The sequence below is a fragment of the Rhinopithecus roxellana genome, chromosome 2 (genome assembly GCF_007565055.1).
Source record: "Rhinopithecus roxellana isolate Shanxi Qingling chromosome 2, ASM756505v1, whole genome shotgun sequence".
NCBI classification, from domain to species: Eukaryota; Metazoa; Chordata; class Mammalia; order Primates; family Cercopithecidae; genus Rhinopithecus; species Rhinopithecus roxellana.
In genome coordinates, this window is record NC_044550.1 from 48,297,169 (window position 1) to 48,324,450 (window position 27,282).

The window sequence follows — 27,282 nt, forward strand, 5'->3', positions numbered from 1 at the left end:
CTTACCGCAGTTTATTATATGTTTCATGCCCGTGATAATTACTTTTATAATGCCGCTTGTGAAAAAATTGATCAGATTAGGATGAATCACCTTGCTGGCCAACAGTTATTGGAATCATTCTCCACGTGTGACTTCGTTGCACTATTACAAAATGTGGCAGGATAGACCTGCCCAGCCATTGTTGCCGGTGTTCATTTGTAATGCTGCCTTAAGGAGATGAGGACATGAGAGCCAATTGTTCCAGCAGCTCAGCCTGCCCTGCCAACAGTTCAGAGGAGGAGCTGCCAGTGGGACTGGAGGTGCATGGAAACCTGGAGCTCGTTTTCACAGTGGTGTCCACTGTGATGATGGGGCTGCTTATGTTCTCTTTGGGATGCTCCGTGGAGATCCGGAAGCTGTGGTCGCACATCAGGAGACCCTGGGGCATTGCTGTGGGACTGCTCTGCCAGTTTGGACTCATGCCTTTCACAGCTTATCTCCTGGCCATCAGCTTTTCTCTGAAGCCAGTCCAAGCTATTGCTGTTCTCATCATGGGCTGCTGCCCGGGGGGCACCATCTCTAACATTTTCACCTTCTGGGTTGATGGAGATATGGATCTCAGGTAAGTAACCCCAGGGAAGCTTAGTAGTCTGCCTCTTATCCTGCCTGGGGGGAATAACTGACACTCTTGTGTTAAACACTCTTCCAATCTTTTGGTAGAGATTTTACTGGGAAATGTTACAAATATCACAGAGACTTGTTCAGCCATGGATGGGCTTTATTTTCAGTGCTCAACATTTACTTTGCTGGTCATCATTTGCTTTATTGGCTGTTCTGAGCAGTGGGATATGTTTCCTATGTGATAGTGGAGGCCGGTCTCCACCTCACCCAGTGGCCCTTCCTAAGCTTGAGCTCATTCTTACCTACACTGGCCTCTTTAGCAACTCCCAGGACTTAAGCCAAGAATCCCAAGAAGCTAATGATTGTGGTTTGGTAGCAGCCATCGTGGCTGTGGTGGCATAGTCAGAATGAGACTCCCGTAGCTCCAGTCAGTGATGCCTGAGCACCTACTTTAGGAAAGAAGCACTTTAGAGGACTGGATAAAGGAGCTTTAGGGGCACCTGGTGGCCATATCCAGCTTTAAGTGCTGGGATGGCCTGTTGATTTGACTTCAGGAGCAGCGCAAAGGCTCTCAGGACTAAAACAGTTCTTTCTTGTTGCTTTGCAGATGGTTACCATCATCACTAGATTCGCATTCTTTCCCTTTAAGCCAGTGACCTTATTCCCAATTATGGTGTAGATAAATACCTCTGGGAGACATTAAGCCTTGTCCTTTATTTACACTTTAATGAGGATGAATTAGTCACACGCTTTTCTGGATTACATGTTTTGATGGGGGGAAAAAAGAGCATTTGAGGAAAGAGTAGAGGGATCAGCACTGGAAAAAGAACTAAAATCAATGGTCTCTCGAGACTCTTTGCTTACATATGAACATACTGTTTCACCTCCTGCCCTGGGGAAGAACTGCTTATAAATTTAAGTCTTTGTTTCATGTGTATGTCATTTAGTTGAGATTTACTCTACCATGAATGGATGAATAAGAGGTAATGACTGAGCTGGGAGTTGACATCAGTGAGAGTCAGCTGCAGGTATGGGTTTCCAGTTTCCCGCATGTGCTGAATGTTTAGCGTATGGTACATATTTCACCTATAAATTTTAATGGGCTCATACCATGCAAAATAGGAACTAACTTTCCTATGGCAGTGTTATTGGTTGCCCACTTATGAGAGATTTGAAAAAAAAATAACTTGATGTATTTTGTGTTTTACCTTAATGGTAAAAGCCATTAATATTCATTGCTAATTCAAATTCAATAAAGTTGACTATTTAACTGGGAAATGATAGCTATTCTTTGCATGAAGTTCATAAATCATAGATAAATTCCAGGACCTAAAAGTTTTTGGAAGGAAAAAGGAAACTAATATCTATTAAGTACTCTATAGGCATGGGATAGATGCTTTCATGCTTATTTTCTTCTTGGGGCTCATAATAACCTTGTAAATGGCCTTTTATTATTCTGAATTTTACAGCTGAGAAAATTGTGATTCTGGTTGGTTAAGTAGCTTGCCAAATGCTACAAACCAGTATGGCAGAACTCAGATTTGAATTCACATCTGTTTTACATCAGTCTGCAGTTTAGATACATTTCCCCCATGACATTTAGCAACACAACTAGATCTTCTGTTTTGAGTAGCAGCATAAATCTTCAGTGTTCTCAAACACTTGTGTTCTGGGAAAGAGAACATTTATTATCTTAATCTCTTATTAGTCAATGTTGTCATAAAAACACCAATGTATAGGAAATCTATGAAAGATAAAGCTAATTTTACTTTCTTTTGCCAACTCTATCTTTAATTCACCTTTAACTTTGTTCAAATTATTTAACCTATCTAAGCCTTATCTCATCATTGGCAAAATGGGGTTAAATTTACCTGTTTCTCACAGGACTGTATAGATATGTACACACACTCACACACACACATATAGATAATAGTTTGGGGTGGAGTTTTTCTCTTGTCGCCCAGGCTGGAGTGCAATGGTGCGATCTTGGCTCACTGCAACCTCCACCTCCTGGGTTCAAGCAATTCTCCTGCCTCAGCCTCCTGAGTAGCTGGGAATACAGGTACCCACCACCACGCCCAGCTAATTTTTGTATTTTTAGTAGAGATGGGGTTTCGCCATGTTGGCCAGGCTATTCTCAAACTGCTCACCTCAGGTGATCCTCTCGTCTCAGCCTCCCAAAGTGTTGGGATTATAGGCGTGAGCCACGGCACCTGGCTGACACAAGACTATATTTTATGGAGGAAATATATACTTGTGTGTGTGTGTTTGTGTGTGTGTATTCAGGGTGCCAGGCACATAGTAGCTGTGCAACAAATATTATCTATTTCCTCTTTTCTTTCTAAATTTTGATTTTGAATCTTACCAACAAAACTCAAAAAACAAAAACTAAATATTAGATTTTTAGAAGCTTATAGGTACAAAAGTAATAAAATCAATTTTCAGTAGAAACCCAAATAGGAGAAAATCCTGTCCAGTGTGAAACAATATCCAAGTGATTATATTTCTTCATAATTGATTACCAACAAAAATCAATTTTAAGCAAAACTCAGTGGATCATCATTGATAGGAGTTTTATCTGCTTTTAATGCTGGATAAAATCCAAGAGCATTTAGCACAACATCTTCATTTGACACATGAAGAAGTGGAGACTTAGCTCCCTGCGGATGACCCTGAGTATGTTTCTCATGCCTTTACTCTGGCTTCACGCAGTGGACTTGCAGTTCTCCATGTGTTCACCCCACACAGGCATTTCAGAATCCATTGATTTGAACCGGTTTGTGTGTTCTGCAAATGAGATGATTGATGACACCCATCCTCTTGCAGTTGCCTGGGCTTGTCATCTTAGCCTTGCCCTGTGACTACCCTCATTCTCACCATGGCCACTCAATCCACTGCCAAGCCCTGTAGCCCCTCCTCTTGCTGTGTTGCTCACAGTTCTTGCTTCCTGTCGGTCTCCACTAAAACTTCCTCAGGTCAGGCCCTCACAATTTCTTTCTTGACTAATTGTATTTTCACAGCAATGAAAGTGCTGTTCTCTGCACCTTTAATCTCTCCATTACGGCTTTGCAGTAAGTGGATAAGGCAGGCTCTGATACCAGATTGCCTATATTCAAATCCTGACCTTGGGCCTCTTCTCTGTAACTGGAAATCATAACATTACTTGCATGGTACTGTGAGGAGAAAACAAACATGTTATACATACAAAGTCTTCTCAACACCTACTGAATTGGTAGAAACTACTAAGCCGGTCTACTTTATTTCTCCAGGTTCTTTTGTTCCACTAGCCACCTTAAGAACAATGGGTTTTAGTCAACATGGGCTGCTTATAGTTCTCTGAACATATCCCACACTCTTCCAGCTTTCTTTTGCCCATGTTGTTCCCACAGTCTGCAATGCCAACTGACCTTATTCTGTCTCCTCCAGTCATGATGTTGTCCTTCCTTATAACTATTCTAGAAAGCAGTTGGCTGACATGTATGAAGAGCCTTAAAAATTATCCTGTCTCTGGGCCGAGTTTGGCTGATCATGGCTGGGTTCTTTTACATACTGGGGAGTTGGTTAAATGTAAACTTGTGTCGGGTGGTGATATGGTTTGGCTCTGTGTCCCCACCCCATTCCTATTTGTCGAGGGAGGGGCCTGTAATCCCCGAATGTCAAGGGAGGGAGGTGATCGGATCATGGGGATGGTTTCCCCCATGCTGTTCTCATGATAGTGAGTGATGGTTTTATAAGTGTTTGGAAGTTCCTCCTTTGTTCTTCTCTCTCCTGCTGCCTTGTGAAGAAGGTCCTTGCTTCCCCTTCACCTTCTGCCATGTTTGTAAGTTTCCTGAGGCCTCCCCAGCCATGTGGAACTGTGAGTCAATCAAATTCCTTTCCTTTATAAATTACCCTGTCTTGGGTATTTCTTTACAGCAGTGTGAAAATGGACTAATGCAGGTGACTTCAACCTGGAGAACTGGGCTCTCTTACTACATGATCTCTCATTTTCTAGTAGATGAGCCTAGACCTAATCATATGGCAGCAGCAGGGTTCTCCGAAAGGCAAAGCAGAAAAGGTCTTTTGAAGTGTTGGCTTTAAACCAGATCCTCATCCTTCTTCCACATTCCATTGGCCAATGCAGATTGCAAGGCCAGTCCAGCTTCATGGATTAGGAAAGTAGATTTTGCCTCTTGATGTGCTGAGCTTCCAAGTCACATTACAGCAGACTCGGATAAGGGAGGGGTGAAGAATAGGAGGTATTTTTTCCCCAATATATGCTGCTAGAGATAGACAGAATTCCTACCTTTGAGGGTAGGATATGAAAATTAAGATCTGGCAGTACGGTGTAGTAGTTAAGTGCTCTGGAAACAGCAAGCAGACCTGTCACTTACTGATTGGATCCTCTCGGCAGATTATGCACATTCTCTGTGCTTTACTTGCCTCATTTCTAAAATGAGAAGCGTTCCTACATCACGAGCTGTTGAGAGGACTGAATGAGTTAATATATCTAAAGTGTTTAGAATCTCACCTGGCATAAAATGTGATATGAACTGTTATTATTATATAAGGCAGGCAAAAGAACATCGTGTCCTGGGGTCTGTGTTTTAATCTCTGCTCTAGGAGCTGTATGCCTAACCCTAACCCTATATATAATGATATATCATACTATATATGTCATTTTTTATCTACTCATCCATCAATGGACAATTGAATTGTTTCCACTTTTTGGCAATTGTGAATAATGCTGTTGAGTCTCAGCTTTCATTTCCCTTGAGTGTATGCTTAGGAGTGGATCTGAGGTTAAATATTAAGTATTTTGTGACTGTAGGAAAAGCAAAGCAAAATATGAAGTCCAAATGTCCCCCTTCCCCTACCCTAGTTTCTCCTGAAACTACTGCCCAGAGATGTTTCTCCTGTCTGTCCCCATAATTCGAATGATGTAACTCTTCCTTATCATCTGTTGGAAAGCATTGCAATAGCTGGGCTACTTGTCTGCCTCACCTACTATGTCTGTAACTCCTGGAAGGCTTGTTCATCTTTGTATGTGCAGTGCCAGCCTGGTAGTGGTAGGCACTCAGTAAACATGAGTGAATGAGTGAATGACAATTTCTGATTGCCTGTGTGTATTACAAAAACTACCCCTTGAAAGAGGTCCAGGCCAGGCATGGTGGCTCACACCTGTAATCCCAGCATTTTGGGAGGCCGAGGTGGGCAGATCACTTGAGGTCAGGAGCTTGAGGCCAGCCTGGACAACATGGTGAAACCTAATCTCTACTAAAAATACAAAATTAGCCAGGTGTGGTGACGCGTGCCTATAATACCAGCTACTCAGGAGACTGAGGCAGGAGAAACGCTTGGACCCAGGAGGCAGAGGTTGCTGTGAGCCGAGATCACACCACTGCACTCCAGCCTGGGCAAGTGACAGACTGAGACAAAAAAAAAAAAAAAAAAAAAAAAAAGAAAAGAAAAGAAAAGGAAGAAAGAAAGAAAAAAAAAGAGGTGTCCATTTATTGATGCAACTTACGATCAGGACATCTCTCACTTTCTTTTCTTTTTTTTGTTTGTTTTTTTTTGAGACAGGGTCTTACTCTGTCATCAGACTGGAGTGCAGTGGTACAATCATGGCTCACTGAAGTCTTGGCCTTCTGTGGTCAAGTGATCCTCTCACCTCAGCCTCCTGAGCAGCGCAGCTGGGACTACAGGCATACGCCATCATGCCCAGCTAATTTTTAATTTTTTATTATAGAGACGAGGTCTCACTATGTTGCCCAGGCCGGTCTTGAACTCCTGGGCTCAAGTGATCCTCCCACCTAGGGCTTCCAAAGTGCTGGGATTACAAGTGTGGTCCACTATGCCTGGCCTCCCACTATCTTTATTTGAGAACTTTTGATATATACAAGAGGCCCATTCTTCCCTAAGGATGTATTTATGTCCTCAGCTGCAGATAAAGGATTCTGACCACTGGTGGTGGTGGAGCCTGTGGAGCTCAGTGGCCAATTTTGACCTTTGAACTTTAAAGAAGTTATGGGTCCTTCAGGAGAGAACCTGGAAATAGAACTTCAAATTGTTCAGCTCTATCTGACGTGTCTTGGTGGAAAACTGAAGGTCCTCTGCATTTAAGGCTTTGGAGACAGAACTGAGACTGAATCCATGAGACTTCATGCAACCTTCCATGTCTCTATGTACTTTAGTTTCCTTATCTACACAATGAAAATAATACCCACACATAGAGTTATAGTGTAAATGAAAAGAGAAAATATATGTAAAAGCATGAGGTGTAACACCCAGCACATAGTGCTCAATAAATACTCGTTATTATTGTAAGGCAGCAAACAAGGATAACATTTATATCAAGGGATGGAAAATCAGGCCTTGAGCTCTATTCTAGGGTCAAATCTGCTGGTATGATCTTATAGCTCACTCCGCATTCATCTGGTTAGCTGGATAATTTTTTATTTATTTCAGTCAGAAAGCAAGTGTATACTTTTTTTTTTTTTTGAGATGGAGTCTCGCTTTGATGCCCAGGCTGGAGTGCAGTGGCGTGATCTCAGCTCACTGCAAACTCCGCCTCCCAGGTTCACGCCATTCTCCTGCCTCAGCCTCCCGAGTAGCTGGGACTACAGGCGCCTGCCAATACGCCTGGCTAATTTTTTGTATTTTTTTTTAGTAGAGACGGGGTTTCACCAAGTTAGCCAGGATGGTCTCGATCTCCTGACCTCATGATCCGCCTGTCTCGGCCTCCCAGAGTTTTGGGTTTACAGGTGTGAGCCACCGCGCCCGGCCACAAGTATATACTTTCATAGTTTCATAGTTTGAGAGTCAGAGCTCCTGATTTTATGGGATTTTTGAAATTAAAACAATGTACGAATAACTTAATCTCCAATTGCAAAATGTTAGTGACACTGCATTTTAATGTAATGTGTATATATGTAATTTCCCTGCTTCAAGGTAGGGTTCAAGACTTACCTGTTTGTCTAGACTTGGTGAATCTGTCTCATTATTTTCTGTAATAGTTTGGAGATGATGATGCTATTCTTCTTAATGCAAGTGGGATCTTGTTATACTGAAGTTAGATTTTGCCAAAAATTTTCCTATACATGAAAAGTCAAGAGATCTACTTAGCCACATCCTCTGTTTATGCTACATTGGAATTTCATGGCTAAAAATACAAGGCGTGACTTTCAGCTATGCTCACAGGCATTCACTCTGTACTTTTCCAGCCTTGCTGGTTTTGTAACAGTTGGCAGAGCACCAGGATCACCTCTTGCCATCCTTGACCAATATCATGATCACCATGGGCTTGAAAATTGAATAAAGATGGAAGCAATCACATAGGTAATCAAGGACATAGAATCAGTCTGATATAAATCTCACTTTGCTTCCCATAATCATGAATCTTACCTTTCTGCTGTTTGAGCCAAAGACATTCAGTAGAGAAATGTTGTGCTGGTTCTCCAGAAGTTCAAGAGATAAGTGATGTAATATGGAATTCCATTCAGGACTTGGTAATATGGACAGTCAAGGAATGTAGCACTATAGTAGACTAAGAAGTTGGAAAAAACTTTCCAAACATCCTCTTCGTGGATACAGAGGTCTGAGAGCTGTGGCAAACTGCTATTTTTCTTTTAAATTGCCCACCAGTCAGGAAGAAGTCTTTGCTTAAAGTAAGCATTCTTTTTTTTTTTTTTTTTTTTGAGACGGAGTCTTGCTCTGCCGCCCAGGCTGGAGTGCAGTGGCCGGATCTCAGCTCACTGCAAGCTCCGCCTCCCGGGTTCACGCCATTCTCCTGTCTCAGCCTCCCGAGTAGCTGGGACTACAGGCGCCCACCTCGTCGCCCGGCTAGTTTTTTGTATTTTTTAGTAGAGACGGGGTTTCACCGTATTAGCCAGGATGGTCTCGATCTCCTGACCTCATGATCCGCCCGTCTCGGCCTCCCAAAGTGCTGGGATTACAGGCGTGAGCCACCGCGCCCGGCCTGCTTAAAGTAAGCATTCTTAATAGGATAAAGTAATTCGGGTTTCATATGGAATAAAATATATGCAAGAACTGCTAAGACAAGTTTGAAAAGGAAAATTTATGTGGAGGTATTTGCCCTACCATATATGAAAACACTCTAATTAGTCTAGTATTTGTTCAGGGAAAAATGAAGTTATTTATCAATGAGCTAGAATAGAATTTCCAGAAAATATTTTGTATACAATTGGCCATTTAATATATGATGAAGGTAACACTTCAATATAGTGGAAAATGGTTTATTTTAGTAAATTATATTGACACACTTGCATCTCAATATATTAATAGAAAAATAGATTAGTCTTATACCTGTTACCATGTAAAATATAAATTTTAAGTGAATTGAAAATATAAGTATAAAAGTAAAAAGTAGAAGGCAATATTTGAACGCCCTCAGATCAGGGTACATCTTTAAGATAAGAAACTCAGAAGCCTTTAAAAAAACAGCTTTGACTATATAAATGTTAATTATAGCAAGTCATAAGCAAAGTCAAAGATACACACACCATGCTTGGGAAAAATACTTGTATTATTCATGATAATATGAGTCCTAATTTTAAAAGAACTCCTACAAGTTGAGAAGAAGTCTGACAAGCAAGATTGTTTAGAGAGGAGGACACAGAAGAAGCCACTTGACATGAAAGAAAGCACAACCTGATAGAATCCAGAGTGGAGGCCGGGCGTGGTGGCTCACACCTGTAATCCCAGCACTTTGGGAGGCTGAGGTGGGTGGATCACCTGAGGTCCAGAGTTCGAGACCAGCCTGGCCAACATGGTAAAACCCTGTCTTTACTAAAAATTAAAAAAAAAAAAAAATTAGTCAGGTGTAGTGGTGGGTGCCTGTAATCCCACCTACTCGGGAGGCTGGGGCAGAGAGAATTGCTTGAACCTGGGAGGTGGAGGTTGCGGTGAGCCAAGATCACACCACTGCACTCCAGTCTGAGTGACAGAGTGAGACTCCATCTCAAAAAAAAAAAAAAAAAAAAAAAAAAAAAAAGAGTGTAGCAAGAGTGAGATCAATTTTTCAATGCTGGCATGACAATTAGAAGGGACTGATCACATCCAGAGTAGGCAAGATTGTGAAATTTAGTAATCTTTTTGGAAAGTAATCTGGAAGTATGTATTAAATCAAAAAACACAGACTTTTACATAGCAATTCTGCCTTGGGGAATTCACAGAAAGAAAAGAATCATTTCAAGTGAAATATGTATAAGAGTGTTTATTATAACATTATTTATAATGGCAAAAACTAAAAGCAACTGACCTACTGTTAATGAAGTGATTGAAGAAATTATGGCATATTTAGATTATGGCATACTTTGCAGTTCTTTAAAAGAATAAGTTTAAATGTACTGATCTGAGAGGATGTCTGTGATAGATGAAGTGGGGAAAAAAGCAACCAAGCTGCCGAGTGAGGTATATTATAAGGCTCCTTTTTTTGTTTTTAGAGACAGGGCCTCCTTCTCTCCCCAAGTCTGGAGTGTTGTGGTGTGATCATAGCTCACTGCAGCCTCAAACTCCTGAGCTGAAGCCATCCTCCTGCCTCACCCTCCCAAGTAGCTGGGACTATATGTGTGTACCACCACATTCAGCTAATTTTTGTACTTTTTGTTGTTGTTGTTGTTTTTGTAGAGACCAGGGTTTCTCTATGTTGCTCAGGCTGCTCTTAAACTCCTGGTCTCAAGCAATCCTACCAATTCAGCCTCCCAAATTGCTGGAATTATAGGCGTGAGGCACTGCACCTGGTCTGGTTCCTTTAAAAAGAAAAATGATGAAAGAAAAAAAGTCCTATTGATTTAACAAACAATCATGAAATAAATGGACTGCTTAAAAGAAAAATAAAAGAGCAGAAGGATGTATACACATAATTGTAAGTTATCTAAATCTGGATCTGAAAGGAGCACCAATCAGCTAAATATTTGCTTCTTAAAATTTTACTTGCTTTTGTCCTGGAAGAGCATATTTATTTATTTTTTTTTAAGACAGAGTCTCACTCTGTCACCCAGGCTGGAGTTCAGTGCCATGATCTCGGCTCACTGCAACTTCCATCTCCCAGGCTCAAGCAATTCTCCTGCCTCAGCCTTTGGAGTAGCTGGAATTACAGGTGTGTGCTGCCATGCCCGGCTAATTTTTGTATTTTTAGTAGAGATGGGGTTTCACCATGTTGGCCAAGCTGGTCTCAAGCTCCTGATCTCAGGTAATCTGCACGCCTTGGCCTCCCAAAGTGCTGGGCTTACAGGTATGAGCCACCATGCCCTGCCGGAAGAGCATAATTTTATAGAAAGTCTCTTTTTCTGGATTGCTGTGGGGTTGTTTACCATATGAACTAAGTATAAAGGAGTCATTTGAGTAAGATTTTTACCAATGTTCACCTGCAGATACATGACATATGAGGGAGACAGAGAGAATATTTCCGTAGCACCAGTGTGTTGACACTGGGTCGTTCTTCGATTCATACATTTATTCAGTAAGTATTTAACGAGCTCTTCCAATGTGCTGCAGCATGAGACTATGCCAGCTCCTAGAGATGGAGAGGAAAATAGGACCTGGCTCTTAATGCTGCTCACTCTGGCACAGATGGACAGGTACATAAGCACTTCTGTAGGGTACAGTGTGTGTATAATTCATGAGCCAATGTCAATAAAACTGTATCCGGAGGGCCATGGATTCAGAATCCTAGAAGGAGGATCACTAATTTTCCTAGATATTGCCAGACACCCTCCGTGGTGTACCATTTTTACCAGCAATGAGGGAGAGCACAGAGGGAATCTTTTTAGTATCATTGAAGTAAAATAGATGCTGCTTTGTCAAGAGTATAAACATTCTCCTGGCAGAAAATGTTGAAGTAGTCATAGATGTATTGTTTTATAGGCAGGGTAATTGGATGGAAGCAATGTTGATATATATTAGGAGGAAGAGTGACGGATGACTTGTAGACCCAATAAAGTGCTGAAGGACCCTCGCTGTCTCTGCACAAGACCTTGACATATGAAGGGCCTCCTCCCTCTCCTTTGTAGAGCAGGAGGGGCAGTCTGCTTCTCTGTCAGTCATTTGTGTCTTGCACACAGAATGAGCACAGTGTCTATAAACAGTACGTACGTGCTTAAACAGATTGTGTAATTTTTTCCAGCAAATTGAAAGATAAAATATTTGATTGGTCTGATGGGTATCTTCTTTCCATTTATTTTCTTTCCCCTAATTTTACTAATGCATTCTTTCACTGGTTCTATCACTCAGGTAAGTACAAAATACAGCCTTAGCTTGGGAATTGGGAGTAAGATTGAGATGGAAAGAATAGATTTGGGATGGAAGGCACCAAAAAGTGGGGTAAGGTTGAATCGTACTGAATCTAGTTCTTCAGTTCTCATCCTCTCTGATTTTTATTGGCATTTAGCCTTCATTTGGGAGCTCTCTTTTCTTTTTTTTTTTTTTTTTTTTTTTTTGAGAAGGAGTCTCACTCTGTCACCCAGGCTGGAGTGCAGTGGCCAGATCTCAGCTCACTGCAAACTCCGCCTCCCGGGTTTACGCCATTCTCCTGCCTCAGCCTCCCGAGTAGCTGGGACTACAGGCGCCCGCCACCTCGCCCGGCTAGTTTTTTGTATTTTTTTAGTAGAGACGGGGTTTCACCGTGTTAGCCAGGATAGTCTCGATCTCCTGACCTCGTGATCCGCCCGCCTCGGCCTCCCAAAGTGCTGGGATTACAGGCTTGAGCCACCGCGCCCGGCCGGGAGCTCTCTTTTCTTAGCTTTCATGAAATATAACCTCCCAGCTCTCCACTGACTTTTTAAAAAAATTTTATTTTTAATTGACAAGTTAAATTATATATATTTATGGTGTACAACATGATGTTTTGCTTACTTGCTTCTCAAATCTCAGTCTTCCTCCCCTCCTTCCTTCCTTCCTCCTTCCTTCCTTCCTTCCTTCCTTCCTTCCTTCCTTTCTTCCTTCCCTCCCTCCCTCACTCCTTTCCTTCCTTCTTCTTCCTCCTTTCCTTCCTTCCTTCCTTCCTTCCTGCCTGCCTTCCTCCTTCATTCCTTCCTTCTTCCTTCCTTCCTTCTTACTTTCCGTCCTTCCTTCCTCCTTCCTTCCTTCCTTCCTTCGTCCTTTCTTTCTTTCGTTCTTTTCTTTCTTTCTTCTTTCTTTCTTTCTTTCTTTCTTTCTTTCTTTTCTTTTCTCTTTCTCTCTTTCTTTCTCTGCATGCACTATGGGCTCTTCTTCCTCTCCCTGGTTTATAACAAAGGAGGCTTTAAAGTATGTAAAATATTAACTATCAGTTAATGTAACTAAGTGCTTTTCCCTAAATAAAAAATGTAGACTAAGAATATATATGGAAAATACAAAAACACAATATATTACGGCCAGGCGTGGTGGCTCACGCACTTTAGGAGGCCGAGGTGGGTGGATCACCTGAGGTCAGGAGTTCGAGACAGCCTGGCCAACATGGTGAAACCCCGTCTCTACTAAAAATACAAAAATTACCTGGGTGTGGTGGCAGGCACCTGTAATCCCAGCTACTCAGGAGGCTGAGGCAGGAGAATCACTTGAACCCAGGAGGTGGAGGTTGCAGTGAGCTGAGATTACGCCACTGCACTCCAGCCTGGGCGACAGAGTGGGACTCCATTTCAAAAAACAAGAAAATGTAACAAATTACAAATGTGGAGCAGTAACTTAGTTCATATAATGCAATAACAGTATAGTAATTGTCTTAGTACATTTTGTGCTGCTATACAGGATACCTGAGACTGGATAATGTATAGAGAAGAGAAATTATTCTCTTACATTCTGGAGGCTGGGAAGTCTAAGATCAAGGTGCTGGCAACTATTGTCTGGTGAGGGCCTTCTTGCTCCTCACATGGTGGAAGAGAGAAGGGCAAAAAGGAATAAACTTCCTTGGTGGAGTCCTCTTAAAATGGCATTAATTCATTCATGAAGGTGGATTCATCATGACCTAAACACCTCCCAGAAAGCTCCATCTCTCAATACTGTTGCCTTAGGGATTTGACTTCCAGCCTATAAATTTTGAAGGACACATTCAGACCATAGCAGTAATCACAATACACAGTTTTTGAGGACTCCAAACCAAGTACTCTTCCCCCTCCACCACAGACATTAGGTACTTAAAAGTTCTTAAGGTCTGTTGCACTTAAAATGTGTTAACCTTTTTACTTAGAGACAATTAACCTCAATAATAACAGAGATAAACAAACTAGTTTTCCATTAGAAATCATTCTGGATTTGTTGAACAAAGACCACAACTTCCTTCTGATGGTCTCAGTTGTTTTCCTGGTAAAGCTATGTAGCATGGCTGTTGGTTTTGGTTTGGTTCATCCAGCTCACAAACCTACATTTCACTTTCCAAGGTGGCCAGAGACAACCCCAATAATGACAGAGATAAACAGACTAATTGTCTTTAGAAATCTTCCCAGGTTTGTTCACCAAAGACTGGATGTCCCACTATCACCTTACTTAACACAGCCCCTCAAATTGATGCTAAGTGACTCAGCTTTTTTGTGTATCACACCATCATTTTGAAGTCTAGAAATCTTAATTTGTACTCTAACTCACCACTCTACTTCAATGTCAAATCTCAGTTTCTCCCTCCCCTTCCTTCCTTCTTTCCTTCCTTCCTTTTTTTTCTTTTCTTTTCTTTCTTTCCTTTCCTTTTCTTTTCTTTCTCTCTCTCTCTCTTTCTCCCTTCCTCCCTTCCTCCCTCTCGCCTTCCTTCCTTCCTTTTTTCTTTTCTTTTATTTTCTTTCTGTCTCTCCCTCCCTGTCTCTCCCTCCCTCCCTCCCTCCCTCCCTCCCTCTCTCCCTCTCTCTCTCTCTCTTTCTTTTCTTTTCTTTTCTTTTCTTTTCCTTCCTTCCTTCTTCCTTCCTTTCCTTCCTTCTTCTTCCTTCCTTCCTTCCTTCTTCCTCCTTCCTTCCTTCCTTCCTTCCTTCTTTCTTCTTGCTTTCTTCTCTTTCTTTCTTTTCTTTCATCTTTCTTCTCTTTTTTGAGATGGAGTTTCACTCTGTTGCCCAGGCTGGAGTGCAGTGGCATGATCTTGGCTCACTGCAACCTCCGCCTCCTGGGTTCAAGTGATTATCCTGCCTCAGCCTCCCAAGTAGCTGGGATTACAGGTGCCTGACACCACCCCCAGCTAATTTTTGTATTGTTCGTAGAGATGGAGTTTCACCATGCTGGCCAGGCTGGTCTAAAACTTCTGACCTCAGGTGATCTGCCTGTCTTGGCCTCCCAAAGTGCTGGGATCCCAGGCGTGAACCACCACACTTGGCCCAAACCCAGTTTCTAATCATAGGATCACATGATATCAGAATTGGAACAGAATTCTTAATTCAGTCTAGCATCTCACATCAGTTCCCTTTCTCTGTGGTTCTGTACCCTCCCTTGCCCTAACCAACTTGCTCTATCTGCAGGTCAGCGACTGTGGGGGCCACTGCTCTATCCAATGGGGAGCTTATGGCATGTGGTGTTTGGGTGACTTCTTCCTGACAGATATTTATTAACACTTCACACTGCGCAGGCGTTTAGTCAGCTTTGTGGCATTCTAACTTGGTGATACGGTTTGGGTGTTTGTCCTCTCCACATCTCATGTTGAAATGTGATTCCAGTATTGGAGGTGGGGCCTGGTGGGAGGCGACTGGACCATGGGTGGATCTCTCATGAATGGTTAATGCCATCTCTTTGGTGATAAGTGAGTTCTTGCTTAGTTAGTTCACATGAGATCTGATTGTTTAAAAGTCTGGGACCTCCCCTTTCTCACTCTCTTGCGCCCCCTCTGGCCACGTGAGATGCTTGCTCCCGCTTCCCCTTTGCCTTCTGCAGTGATTGTGAACTTCCTGAGGTCCTCACCAGGAGCAGATGCTGGAACCATGCTTGTACCACCTGCAGATCTTTGACCCTCCTTTATAAATTACCCAGCCTCAGGTATTTCTTTATGGCCATGCAAACAGCCTAATACACTTCCAATCCCCTTGGTACCAAAACTAGATGTCACAAGAAAAGAAAACCGCAGATCAATACTTCTTATGAATATGCATGCACAAATTTTCAATAAAAAATACTATCACATTGAATCTAGGATTATACACCAAGACCAAATATGATTTGTTTCAAAATGCAGGGTTGATTCAATATACAGAAAAATCAATGTGATACACTATGTTAATAAAATAAGGACATAGAAAGAATGAAGCTCTGATATATGTTAAAACATGGATAAACCTTGTCTTATCCCATTTGTGTTGCCATGAAGGAATATCTGAGGGTAGGTAATTTCTAAAGAAAATAGGTTTATTTGGCTGGTGGGTCTGTAGGCTGTACATAAGAAGTATAGTGCCAACATCTGTGTCTGGTGAGGGCCTCATGAAGACCCCACTCATGGTGGAAGGGGAAGAGGAGCAGGCACCACATGGTAAGAGAGGGGAAGGAGGTGTCAGACTCTTTTTAACAACTAGAGCTCATAAGAACTGAGTGAGAACTCAGTGAATCCCACAAGAATGGCACCAACCTGTTCAAGAGGGATGTGCCCCTGTGACCCAGACATTTCCCACTTGCCCTCACCTCTAACGTTGGGAATCACATTTCACCATGAGAGTTGGAGAGGACAGTCAAACTGTTATCAAACCTTGAAAATGTTATGCTAAGGGAAAGAAGCTAGACACAGAAAAAAGGCTACATGTATGATTCTGTTCATCTAAGATGTCCGGAACAGGTAATCCTGTAAAGATGGAAAGTAGATTTGTGCTATTTAAGGGCTAGGGGAAGGAGAGACTGGGGAGTGACTGCTAATGGGAATGGGGTTTCTTTCTGAGATGATGAAAGTATCCTGGAAATGGTGCTGTTATTGCATAATGTTGTGACTATACTAAAAACTGCTGAATTGTATAATTTAAAATGATGAATTTTATGGCTTGTGGATTATACTTCAATAAAAAAGAACTAGATAAGAGAAGAATTCTATAGTGCCTATAGCAGAATGTTTAAGGCAAGTAGATAGTAAAATAAATATTAGGTAGTTGATGGATGACAAGAACTGCTGGAAATCTCTTTGTAGACCACAAATATAGCCATCGTTTGTTAAATAATAGGAGAGAAATGAGCTCCAAGGAGCTTAGTCCGTGTAATCTCTAGGAAATTGTGTCCCAGGAGTTGTTTTTGGTAAAGACTAAATTCTTCATGTCCAATGCTCTCTCCTAAGCATTGTATTAATTTTAATTTCAGCATCAGTATGACAACCTGTTCCACCGTGGCCGCCCTGGGAATGATGCCACTCTGCATTTATCTCTACACCTGGTCCTGGAGTCTTCAGCAGAATCTCACCATTCCTTATCAGAACATAGGTCTGTATGGGCCTGGGAAATGGAGGACTAACAGTAATGGTGATGACACTAATAATAGCTGTTCTTAATTACATAACTCTTTATGCAGGGATTTTTTTTTTTTTGTAGTACCTAATTTAATTCCTTAAATAACCCTACAGTGTAGATTCTGTCACCAGTTCAATCTCCTAAATCTTTAGGCTTCAAGAGGTTTAGTAACTTGATCAAAATTATGCAGCTGGTGAGTACAGAACTGGAGTTCTAACCTGGGAATATGATTACAAAGTGCAAACTTTCACCCCTACAAGAGTGCATTTTTCAAAAAAAAAAAAAGAAAGCCAGATAATTTACTTTGAAAAAGCAAGAATCAAACCCTTATATAACTAGACTATAAAGCAATTGGACTCTTTGTGCTCCAAGGTTTAACTGGATCTAGTGGCTCTAATTAGACCTTCCTGTGACCACCTTTCACATTGCCTGCAAATGTTGACTTTTTCTTGGAAGTTGAACGTAAATAATTCTTACTGATTATGAAAACTCATCTACATGTCACAGTCACACCCGTATCTCTTTCATTATCTCCTCTTCTGAATACTATTTCTCTTTAAAGTCTGCCATTTTCCTGAAGATCTCTGTGGGTTTTCCAAGCTTAGAAGAGAAATGTGGTGAAATGATCTGCCTTTTCTAGTATGGTCAGTTTTTGGAGAAGTGATAGGTACTATTTTTTTTTTTTTTCTTTGAGAAAGAGTTTTGCTCTGTCACTCAGGCTGGAGTGCAGTGGTGTGATCTTGGCTCACTGCAACTTCTGCCTTCTTCTGCCTCAGCCTCCCAAGTAGCTGGGACTACAGATTCATGCCACCACACCCGGCTAATTTTTTTTGTATTTAGTAGAGAGACTGGGTTTCACCATGTTGCCCAGGCTGGTCTCAAACTCTTGAGCTCAGGCAATCCGCCCACCTTGGCCTCCCAAAGTGCTAGGATTACAGGCGTGAGTCACCACGCCTGGCCGACATTATGATTCTTAAGACTGTCAGTGTCAATCTGGTGTATCAGGTAAACACCTTGAGGGCTTACAACCCATGGCCCATAGTTCAAAACCATAAATGAAACCACTTCCTCACAACAGCGGGAGCCTACTGAATCTGTAAAACTTGAGGGAAACCTTAATTTAGAAACCATGATTTTATGTGCAACTTTTTTCTGATCAGTAAGTTATTTAATATATTCTACTTTGATAATATGTTCTGAAAGGCACTCACAAACAAGACACAAAATGTTATGAGCAGCTTATATAACTTTGGAGCCAATATTGTAGGCGTTTGTCCAGATTTGGAAAGTGGCATGGGAACATGTCAGTTTAAAGCTGTTATCTAAATGAAATGGAAGTTGTTGAGAAGTGCTGTGCAGTCAGGGTGACAGGGGAAACACTGATGGATTTTTCTTCTCTTTAGGAATTACCCTTGTGTGCCTGACTATCCCTGTGGCCTTCGGTGTCTATGTGAATTACAGATGGCCAAAACAATCCAAAATCATTCTCAAGGTGAGCAGCTCCCTGGCCACTGTTGGCACATCCTCAGACTCAGGGGCCTGAAAGACAGAAGCGAGCAGTGGCTGGGACAAGTGAGCTCGGCGAGTACAGCCCCACACCCAGAAATTCTCCTTACAGGTCCTGCGGTTTTGGATCCAGTGATTGTATTTCCTCCACCCTGTAAGCCTTGCTCTGCCACTCCCATAGGCCTGTACCCCGAGGCTTATGACGCCCTGGAAAACAAGCAACTATTGATTTAGTGTCAAAAAAGCTAAAGCTGTGTGTGGAAAGAAGAGCCCAGGCCCACGCATGCACAATGCTTCACACAGGTGCTCTTGAGGCAGCAGCTGTTTAAGTGAGCATGGAAGGGCACCCCATTAGGAATATGGCTGGTTTATTGGAAGAGTAGGAGGAAGGGCTGTCTTGCAGAAGCATTCCTGGGGGCACTGCCAAAGCTGTCGTTTGTACATATGAGCAAGGGCTGCTGACTACATGAATAAGACTGTTTAAATGAAATCATCCAGAGAGCACTGAGGAGTCTAGCTATGGAATGATGGTGACTAGAACTTTCTACCTCCTCTTGTCTTTGCAGTCTTGCCCTTTGTCTGCTGGAGAAACAAGCAAATGTCTTTGTTAAATGGTTTTTAAAAATAATTCAAGAGGCCAGGTGCAGCAGCTTACATCTGTAATCCCAGAACTTTGGGAGGCTGAGGTGGGAGGATTGCTTGAGGCCAGGAGGCTGAGGCTTCAGTGAGCCATGATCGTGCCATTGCACTCGAGCCTGGATCACAGAGTTAGACCCATCTCTAATAACAAAACAAAACAAAGCAACAAAACGTGAAGAGGAGGCATTCTTAACAGTGATGTGAGTCTCCTAGGGGTGCTTTCCATTTTTTTTCTGATTATGTATCACTGTAGCAGATAGAAGGTTATAATACATGTGGCTTTCATGAAAATTTAAAAAATGTTTTGGTTATATTTTACATGTATAAAGAAATAAACATTTGGGGTTACTTGGAGTTTCAGGTAGTAAATCTCAGTTAATTTTGTTCTGTGGTTTATTGTTTGGCTCTACCTTACAGAACACTGCCACTCCATATGCCTGTGCCAATGGACCCTGTTTTCCCAGTTAGGCACAAGGCCAAACAACTCCCACCATTCCTTCAGTGCGATGGAGAAGGAGAGGAGAGGGCGTGCTAAGCAGACAAATCAGCTGGGCAGAGAGAGCTGGAAGATGGCCTAGTATAGTACATTTGTAATGCATGTGGATGACTTTAACATCAATGGTGCACACTTGATTTTCACTCTCTTTTTTTAGCTGAACTCATGGAATACAGTCCCATTTTTTCCATATTTATTTTTAAAAATTAATTAAGTTTTTGAGACAGGGTCTCGCTCTGTCACTTAGGCTGGAGTGCAATGACACAAACATAGCTCACTGCAACCTTGATCTCCTAGGCTCAAATGATGCTCCCATCTCAAGCTCTGAGGTAGCTAGCACTATAGGCATGCACCATCCTGCCCTACTAATAAAAATAAATTTTTTTTAGAGATGGGGTCTTGCTATGTTGCCCAGCTGGATTGCAACTCCTGGCCTCAAGGAATCCTCCTGCCTTGGTCTCCCAGTGTTGTGATCACAGGCATGAGCCACCGTGCCTGGCCCCTTTTCCACATTTATTATTGTTATTTCAGTAGGAGAAAATTTCCAGTGTGGTAGTTATGATTTTGTTTCAAAACAAGAGGAGGGAAATGATCATGGAAACTTCTTGCTTTTCTTTTTCTTTTTTTTTTTTTTGAGATGGAGTCTCAGTCTGTCTCCCAGGCTGGAGTGCGGTGGCCGGATCTCAGCTCACTGCAAGCTCCGCCTCCTGAGTTTACGCCATTCTCCTGCCTCAGCCTCTGTAACTGGGACTACAGGCGCCCGCCACCTCGCTCAGCTAGTTTTTTCTATTTTTTAGCAGAGATGGGGTTTCACCGTGTTAGCCAGGATGGTCTCGATCTCTTGACCTCGTGATCTGCCTGTCTTGGCCTCCCAAAGCGCTGGGCTTACAGGCTTGAGCCACTGTGCCCGGCCACTTCTTGCTTTTCAAATACTCTATTTTTGATTATTTTTCTTAAAAGGGCATTTAACAACAACAACAAAAATCATGATTTTGGAGTTTCCAGCTCCTTTATCAATCCATCAGTGTCAGTGGAGAAACCAGATACAATTTTTTTACATGTCAGTTTTATTTGCTGTAAAGAGCAGATTGAAAACTCTTTTCTTTTGGGTATTTCATAGGATTTATGGCAAAACATTTAATAATATGCATAAATATTCTAGAGCACCTTAGTAAAAAAAAACCAGGCTAATGTTATCATTATTTTAGTATATCTTCATTCTCTGTTCTTAGTTCTATTTTAATTTTAAATCTGACACATTTTCTGAACAAACTTAAGTGTTCCTCATTTGCTCTTGGTGGATTTTAAACTTTGAAATCTTTGGTAGAGAGAGGAAGAGGGGATGTTACATTCAGAGGCTTTCTTTCATTTTTCTTTCTTTTTTTTTTTAAACGGAGTCTGGCTCTGTCACCCAGGCTGGAGTGCAGTGGTGCAATCTTGGCTTACCGCAACCTCCACCTCCCGGGTTCAAGTAAGTCTCCCGCCTCAGCCTCCTGAATAGCTGGGATTACAGGCATGTGCCACCATACCTGGGTGATTTTTGTATTTTTTTTTTAGCAGAGAGAGAATTTTGCCATGTTGGCCGGGATGTCTTAAACTTCTGACCTCAGATGATCTGCCCACCTCAGCCTCCCAAAGTTCTGGGATTACAGACACGAACCACCGTGCCTGGCCAAGAGGCTTTCTTATGTCTTAGCATCTTTTTCTTAGGCAGGGGTCTAGTCTGTCTCTGTATTTAAACAGTAAAAATGACCCCCAGAACACATTTATGGTGTATTGGGTATATGGTGTATTTGTTTGTTGTCTTCTCTAGTTTCCTACGACCACCCTCCTTCACATCCTGAATCATTTCAAATCAACGTTGACACTGTAACTAGGTACACACTTTACTGTCTACATATGAACAGGAGCTTGCCAAGATCCTGATTTTCCCAAAATACCCTAGGCCATCCTTCCTTCCTATTTTATCTAAAACTCAAAGTATTCAATTTGCTTTTGTTACTGTTGGCTTTTTCTTTCTGTTCTTGTTAAACAACAAAAGTAAGAAACAGTATCCATTTGGGAGAGGATAGAGGTCTCCATCAGTATTTCTCATGTGATCATGAGTATTAGCTCAGATTGTCCAATGAAGAATGGGTAGATTTTATTTGGAGGGAAGAAGGACAGGGACCAAAGCAGCAGGCAGCTGCTGGTGGTTGAAGGGGCGGTGGGAGGGGAGGCAGATGGTCAGGCAGGGCAGACTGGAGGTCACAAGCAGAGGGTCACAGAGGTGTGTGCAGGGGTGTTGGAAGCTCATTGTCAGACCCCATTCATTTTGCACTTTTGTTCTACCCACAATAAAACTCTACTCCCAATCCTTTTGGCAAAATCTACTTGAAGGGAAAAGTAGATATGCTAAAACAAGACTTAGATTTGTGTCAAATTCCACCCATTTCTAGCATAGGCAAGTTACTTGACCAGTTTGGAACTGAGATTTCTCCTCTACAAAGTGAAATTGGATTCAGTCATCTCTAAGTCCCTACTTTGTTCTAAAATTTCTAGATCCCAAGCATTTTACAACCTCGATGGACTTTGTATCATAGAGCAAAAAACCCTGAGTTTATATGCACTTATTTTATTGTTTGCTTCAGATTGGGGCCATTGTTGGTGGGGTCCTCCTTCTGGTGGTCGCAGTTGCTGGTGTGGTCCTGGCGAAAGGATCCTGGAATTCAGACATCACCCTTCTGACCATCAGTTTCATCTTTCCTTTGATTGGCCATGTCACAGGTTTTCTGCTGGCACTTTTTACCCACCAGTCTTGGCAAAGGTATAGTTAAACTATCCATAAACTTTTTTTGAGGAAGGTAAAGTTAACACACTGCCACTGGTAGGCTTTGCTGCCTGTGTCAGGAGACATGAAGAGTTTTGACTTACACAGTGGAATGGAGCAGGATAACTTATGGCAATTCATGGAAAATATTGTGGTAATTCTTTATGTAAATTAAAGCAAAGGCCAAATTGATAAGAGATAAATTTAAGTTAAAAAAGAATAGAAAACGACGTGTATTTAATTCCCACTTTGTAGAAGAAAGCAAAAAGAGTTCTATGCATCAAAAAATACTGGAAGAAATATACCATATGGTAACAATGTTTAATTTTGAGTAGGGAGAGTAAGGATAATTTTAGTTCTTTAGTATTTCCTTGGTATGTTTTTGAAGCTTTTCAATAAGTATGTACTACTTTTAAAAGCAGAAAAAATTTCTTAAAGAAAAGTAAACTATGCAGTTGAATTCCAAAGGTGAAAGATGGGAATTTTTAATTGGTTTTATGCTACTTCCAGTCCATTTGGGGAACATTTATGGTTGTACTAAGTGATCGGTAAAGCTTTACCCCATCTATTTCATTTACTTCTTACTACAAGCTTGAGAAGTAGATCCTATCACTACCCTCATTCTACTGATGAGCAGATCCTTCAGAGAAATTAAGTGACTTGACCAAGTTCACAGAGCTAGAAAATGGTGGAGTTAGGATTTAGACGCAGGTTTTTTTTCTTTTTTTTTTTTTTTTCTTCAAATTTAACAATTAGGAACACAGTCTGTTGAGTGGTTGAAATGCAATTGGCTCTGGACAGAAAGTACTCCTATGGCAAGATGTAGTCCACAATCTCATCTTTTTCAAACCCGATAGCCTGACAAAGGCCAGGACTGAGATTTGGCTCATGAATGGTGCAGGTGTGGGTTCCAGCTTTGTAGCTTAATCATATTGAGTTTTTGACAAAAGTCTGAAAGAAGTGAGGGTGGTTTGAGGCAAGTGTAGCAAGCAATAGAGTAAGTAGAAATAAAGTATGAACACAGAGCTTGCCCTGTACCATTGACTGCAATTTCACCCCCTCATTACACACCCTTTATTCTTCCCCATTCCAGTCCAACTTAAACACAGATGCTTGTTTGTTTTCTGAAACACCTCTTTTATCTCCTCACTTCCACGTATAAACCCCTGCAGACTCCCTTTATAAATTGGAGACATGAAACTGCTTAACTCAGCCCTCAATGTCCTGCCCAGGTCTTCCCTCTCTTCCCTCCTTTGGCTTTTTCAAATGAGGTTTATTTCATTTTATGCAACCAGAAAACCAATAAAATATAGAAAAGTAGAAAGCAAAAAGAAAAATTATTACCAAACTCTTTCACCAAAGACAACCATTTTAGGTATTTGGTCTTTATTTAGGGTTTTTTGTTTGTTTGTTTATTTATTTATTTAGACCTTTGTTGCCCAGGCTGGAGTGCAACCTCTGCCTCCTGGGTTCAAGCGATTCTCGTGCCTCAGCCTCCCAAGTAGCTGGGATTACAGAAGCATGTGCCACCATGCCTGGTTAAGTTTTGTGTTTTTGGTAGAGACAGGGTTTCACCATGTTGGCCAGGCTGGTCTCAAACTCCTGACTTCAGGTGATCCACCCACCTCGGTCTCCCAAAGTGCTGAGATTACAGGTGTGAGCCACTGCGCCTGGCCATGTTTATTTGTTTTTAAGTGTTGTTTAGTTTATGTTGTTTCATATGTCTTTATATATATATATATGTTTTTCTTTTTGTAGAGACAGGGTCTTACTCTATTGCCCAGGGTGGTCTTGAATTCCTGGCTCAAGTAATCTTCCCACTTCTGCCTCTCAGTGCTGGGATTACAGGCATCAGCCACCATGCCCTGCATCATATCTCTAACTCAACCTTCCCTTCTCATCTCCTCCAATCCTCTCCTCTCTGCAGATTGGCTTACAGTATATGCAATGCCTGCTGAATAGGCCACACTCACACCTGTCCCTGGCACTTTAATTTTTATAATATTTCCCCCTCATCAAAAGCTTCTTCTATTTTTTTCCATCCTTTGATCCCACTCCTCTATGAAGCCTTCTCTCACCCCTTCTGCCATTTTCTGAATTTCTACATCTGCATGGCCTTTGGCCACACTTTGTCTTGTGTTGCTGCTGAGCCTTTCCTGTGTGTTTATTTTGTCTTTTCACTCAGATGCCTAGAGCAGGGTTTGCAAAGCCCCACTCCACAGTGCCTCTCAGAAGACCACCTGCAGAGTAGGAATTCAGCAAATAACTGTGGAATGAGTACACATTTTCTGTGGCCTGAGGTCATAGCTTCTAATTGTTATGATGCATATGAGAAAATGTGAGAATAGTTCTTATTGCTAGTGCATTACTCTTGAAACATTTTCTCTTTGCTAGGTGCAGGACGATTTCCTTAGAAACTGGAGCTCAGAATATTCAGATGTGCATCACCATGCTCCAGTTATCTTTCACTGCTGAGCACTTGGTCCAGATGTTGAGTTTCCCACTGGCCTATGGACTCTTCCAGCTGATAGATGGATTTCTTATTGTTGCAGGTGGGTGAACTCACATTGGGTAGCAAATAACTGACAGAAAATTGTTCACCCCAACTTATCGACCTTTTTTTTTCAATCCAAACTTGCCTCTGCTGCCCCTGTGATGCATTTTTTTTTTTTTTGGGATGGAGTCTCGCTCTGTCCCCCAGGCTGGAGTGTAGCACGTGGCACAATCTCGGTTCACTGCAAGCTCCGCCTCCCGGGTTCACGCCATTCCCCTGCCTCAATCTCCCGAGTAGCTGGGACTACACTGTGATACACTTTTTGAAAGCCTGACATTTCTGGGGATGATAAGGTGCATAGACAGGATAGTTTGGCACAAGTGGGAGTTTCACAGAAAAATATTTAAAAAATCTGAAAATGAGCTTATAATTATAAACAAATATACTTCACAAAAGTGAATCCACGGCCGGGTGCGGTGGCTCATGCCTGTAATCCCAGCACTTTGTGAGGCCGAGGCGGGCGGATCACAAGGTCAGGAGATCGAGACCATCCTGGCTAACACCTGGTGAAACCCTGTCTCTACTAAAAATACAAAAAAATTAGCCGGGCGTGGTGGTGGTCACCTGTAGTCCCAGCTACTCGGGAGGCTGAGTCAGGAGAATGGCGTGAACCTGGGAGGCGGAGCTTGCAGTGAGCCGAGATCACGCCACTGTACTCTAGCCTGGGCGACAGAGCAAGACTCCCTCTCAAAAAAAAAAAAAAAAAAAAAAAAAAAAAAAATGAATCCACTATCAGAACTTAGACTTCGTAACTTGTTACGACAAGATCTCCATGAGCAATCATTGAGCTCCAAAGTGACATTTGCTGCTCTTAAGCGTTGGTTTGTTAGGTCTCATTAAAAGCCTTGAGGTCTCCCAAATGCCAAGTTATTTCAATGTTTCTGTGACTAAGACTTGTGCTGAATGGCTGTGAAATATTTTTCAAATATGAAACATTACACATATACAGATATTGAAATATATATGTGTATGCACATGTGAGTGCAGCCAAATATACATTACTTTGGAGTTATTTATTATGTGTGTTCACAGAGGGTAAATTTAAAAAATATATATAATGCAAGAACAGAAAACCAAAACCTCACTTATAAGTGGGAGCTAAACATTGAGTGCTCATGGACATAAAGATGGCAACAATAGACACTGGGGACTACTAGAAGAGGGAGGGAGGGGGCGGAGGTTGAAAAACGAACTGTTGGGTACTGTGCTCACTACCTGGATGATAAGATTATTTGTTTCCCAAACCTCAGCATCACTGCATATACCCAGGAAGCAAACATGCACATGGACCCCCTGAATCTAAAAGTGGAAAAAGAAATATATATATATTAATATGTTCACATACATATATATATTTTAATCTTGGGCCATGGTACATTTTCACTGTTGTTAGGGAATTAGGTCTGAGTAAGACTCAATGATTACTGATAGAACTGATTATGTCCTGATTGCTGATTGTTATTATTATATACTGATTACAGAAATAACAATCAATAAACAATATAAGGAATACGTGCGGCTTAATTTCCCCAATAGATAAGATAAATCATATTAGAGTCAAACTCTTGGTCTCAGACCCACGTTTTCATTCCTTCTCTTGGAGAGACTGAGGGAAGCATCATTTCTGGCTCATTCCCAGCTCCAGCCCAGAGCCCAGGAGAGTGTCCTACTCCTAGTAAGCACTTGCAGGATTTGCCAGCTGACTGACTAACTGAATGAGTGAATGAATGAATATACGAGTTTGTGAGCTGTCAGCAACCTGATGAATGAGCCTCAATCACAAATGGTTCCCTCCAGACAAAAGAATCATTCTGATACACCGAATCCTTCTGTTCCATAATTTTCTCTCGTCCCCCTTCTTTTTCCTGGGTGTTTATACATACATGATGCCACCCAGACACCTGAAGGATTGACAAGTGTACAGTGTCACCAAATTAGACTCTTTGTTAAAGTGATTGTTAATGCTTGTATGTTTTAACACTTAGCATATCAGACCTACAAGAGGAGATTGAAGAACAAACTCGGAAAAAAGAACTCAGGTTGTACAGAAGTCTGCCACACAAGGAAATTGACTTCTTCCAAAGAGACTAATGCCTTCTTGGAGGTGAATGAAGAAGGGGCCGTCACTCCTGGGCCACCAGGGCCAATGGATTGCCACAGGGCTCTCGAGCCAGTTGGCCACATCACTTCATGTGAATAGCAGGGACTTGCTGGCTGGACTGGCAACCTTCTTTTTCGGTGGCCAGTAAAGAGATTGTGCAGCTGACACATGAATCTTGTTGGTAGGGCCAGTGTGAATATTTAAGTGTTCAAT

The 27,282-nt window shown here is 41.8% G+C and overlaps 1 protein-coding gene across 1 annotated transcript; it reads left to right on the top strand.

Annotated features, from left to right (window-relative positions):
* Positions 1-27,268, top strand: SLC10A6 (solute carrier family 10 member 6). Its single transcript, XM_010383139.2, has 6 exons — positions 1-601; positions 16,819-16,937; positions 18,368-18,456; positions 22,236-22,411; positions 24,809-24,966; positions 26,954-27,268. Exons 1-6 carry the CDS (start codon positions 225-227, stop codon positions 27,166-27,168), a joined length of 1,134 nt encoding a protein of 377 aa, XP_010381441.1. The 5' UTR covers positions 1-224; the 3' UTR covers positions 27,169-27,268.
* Positions 27,269-27,282: the final 14 nt, after the last annotated feature.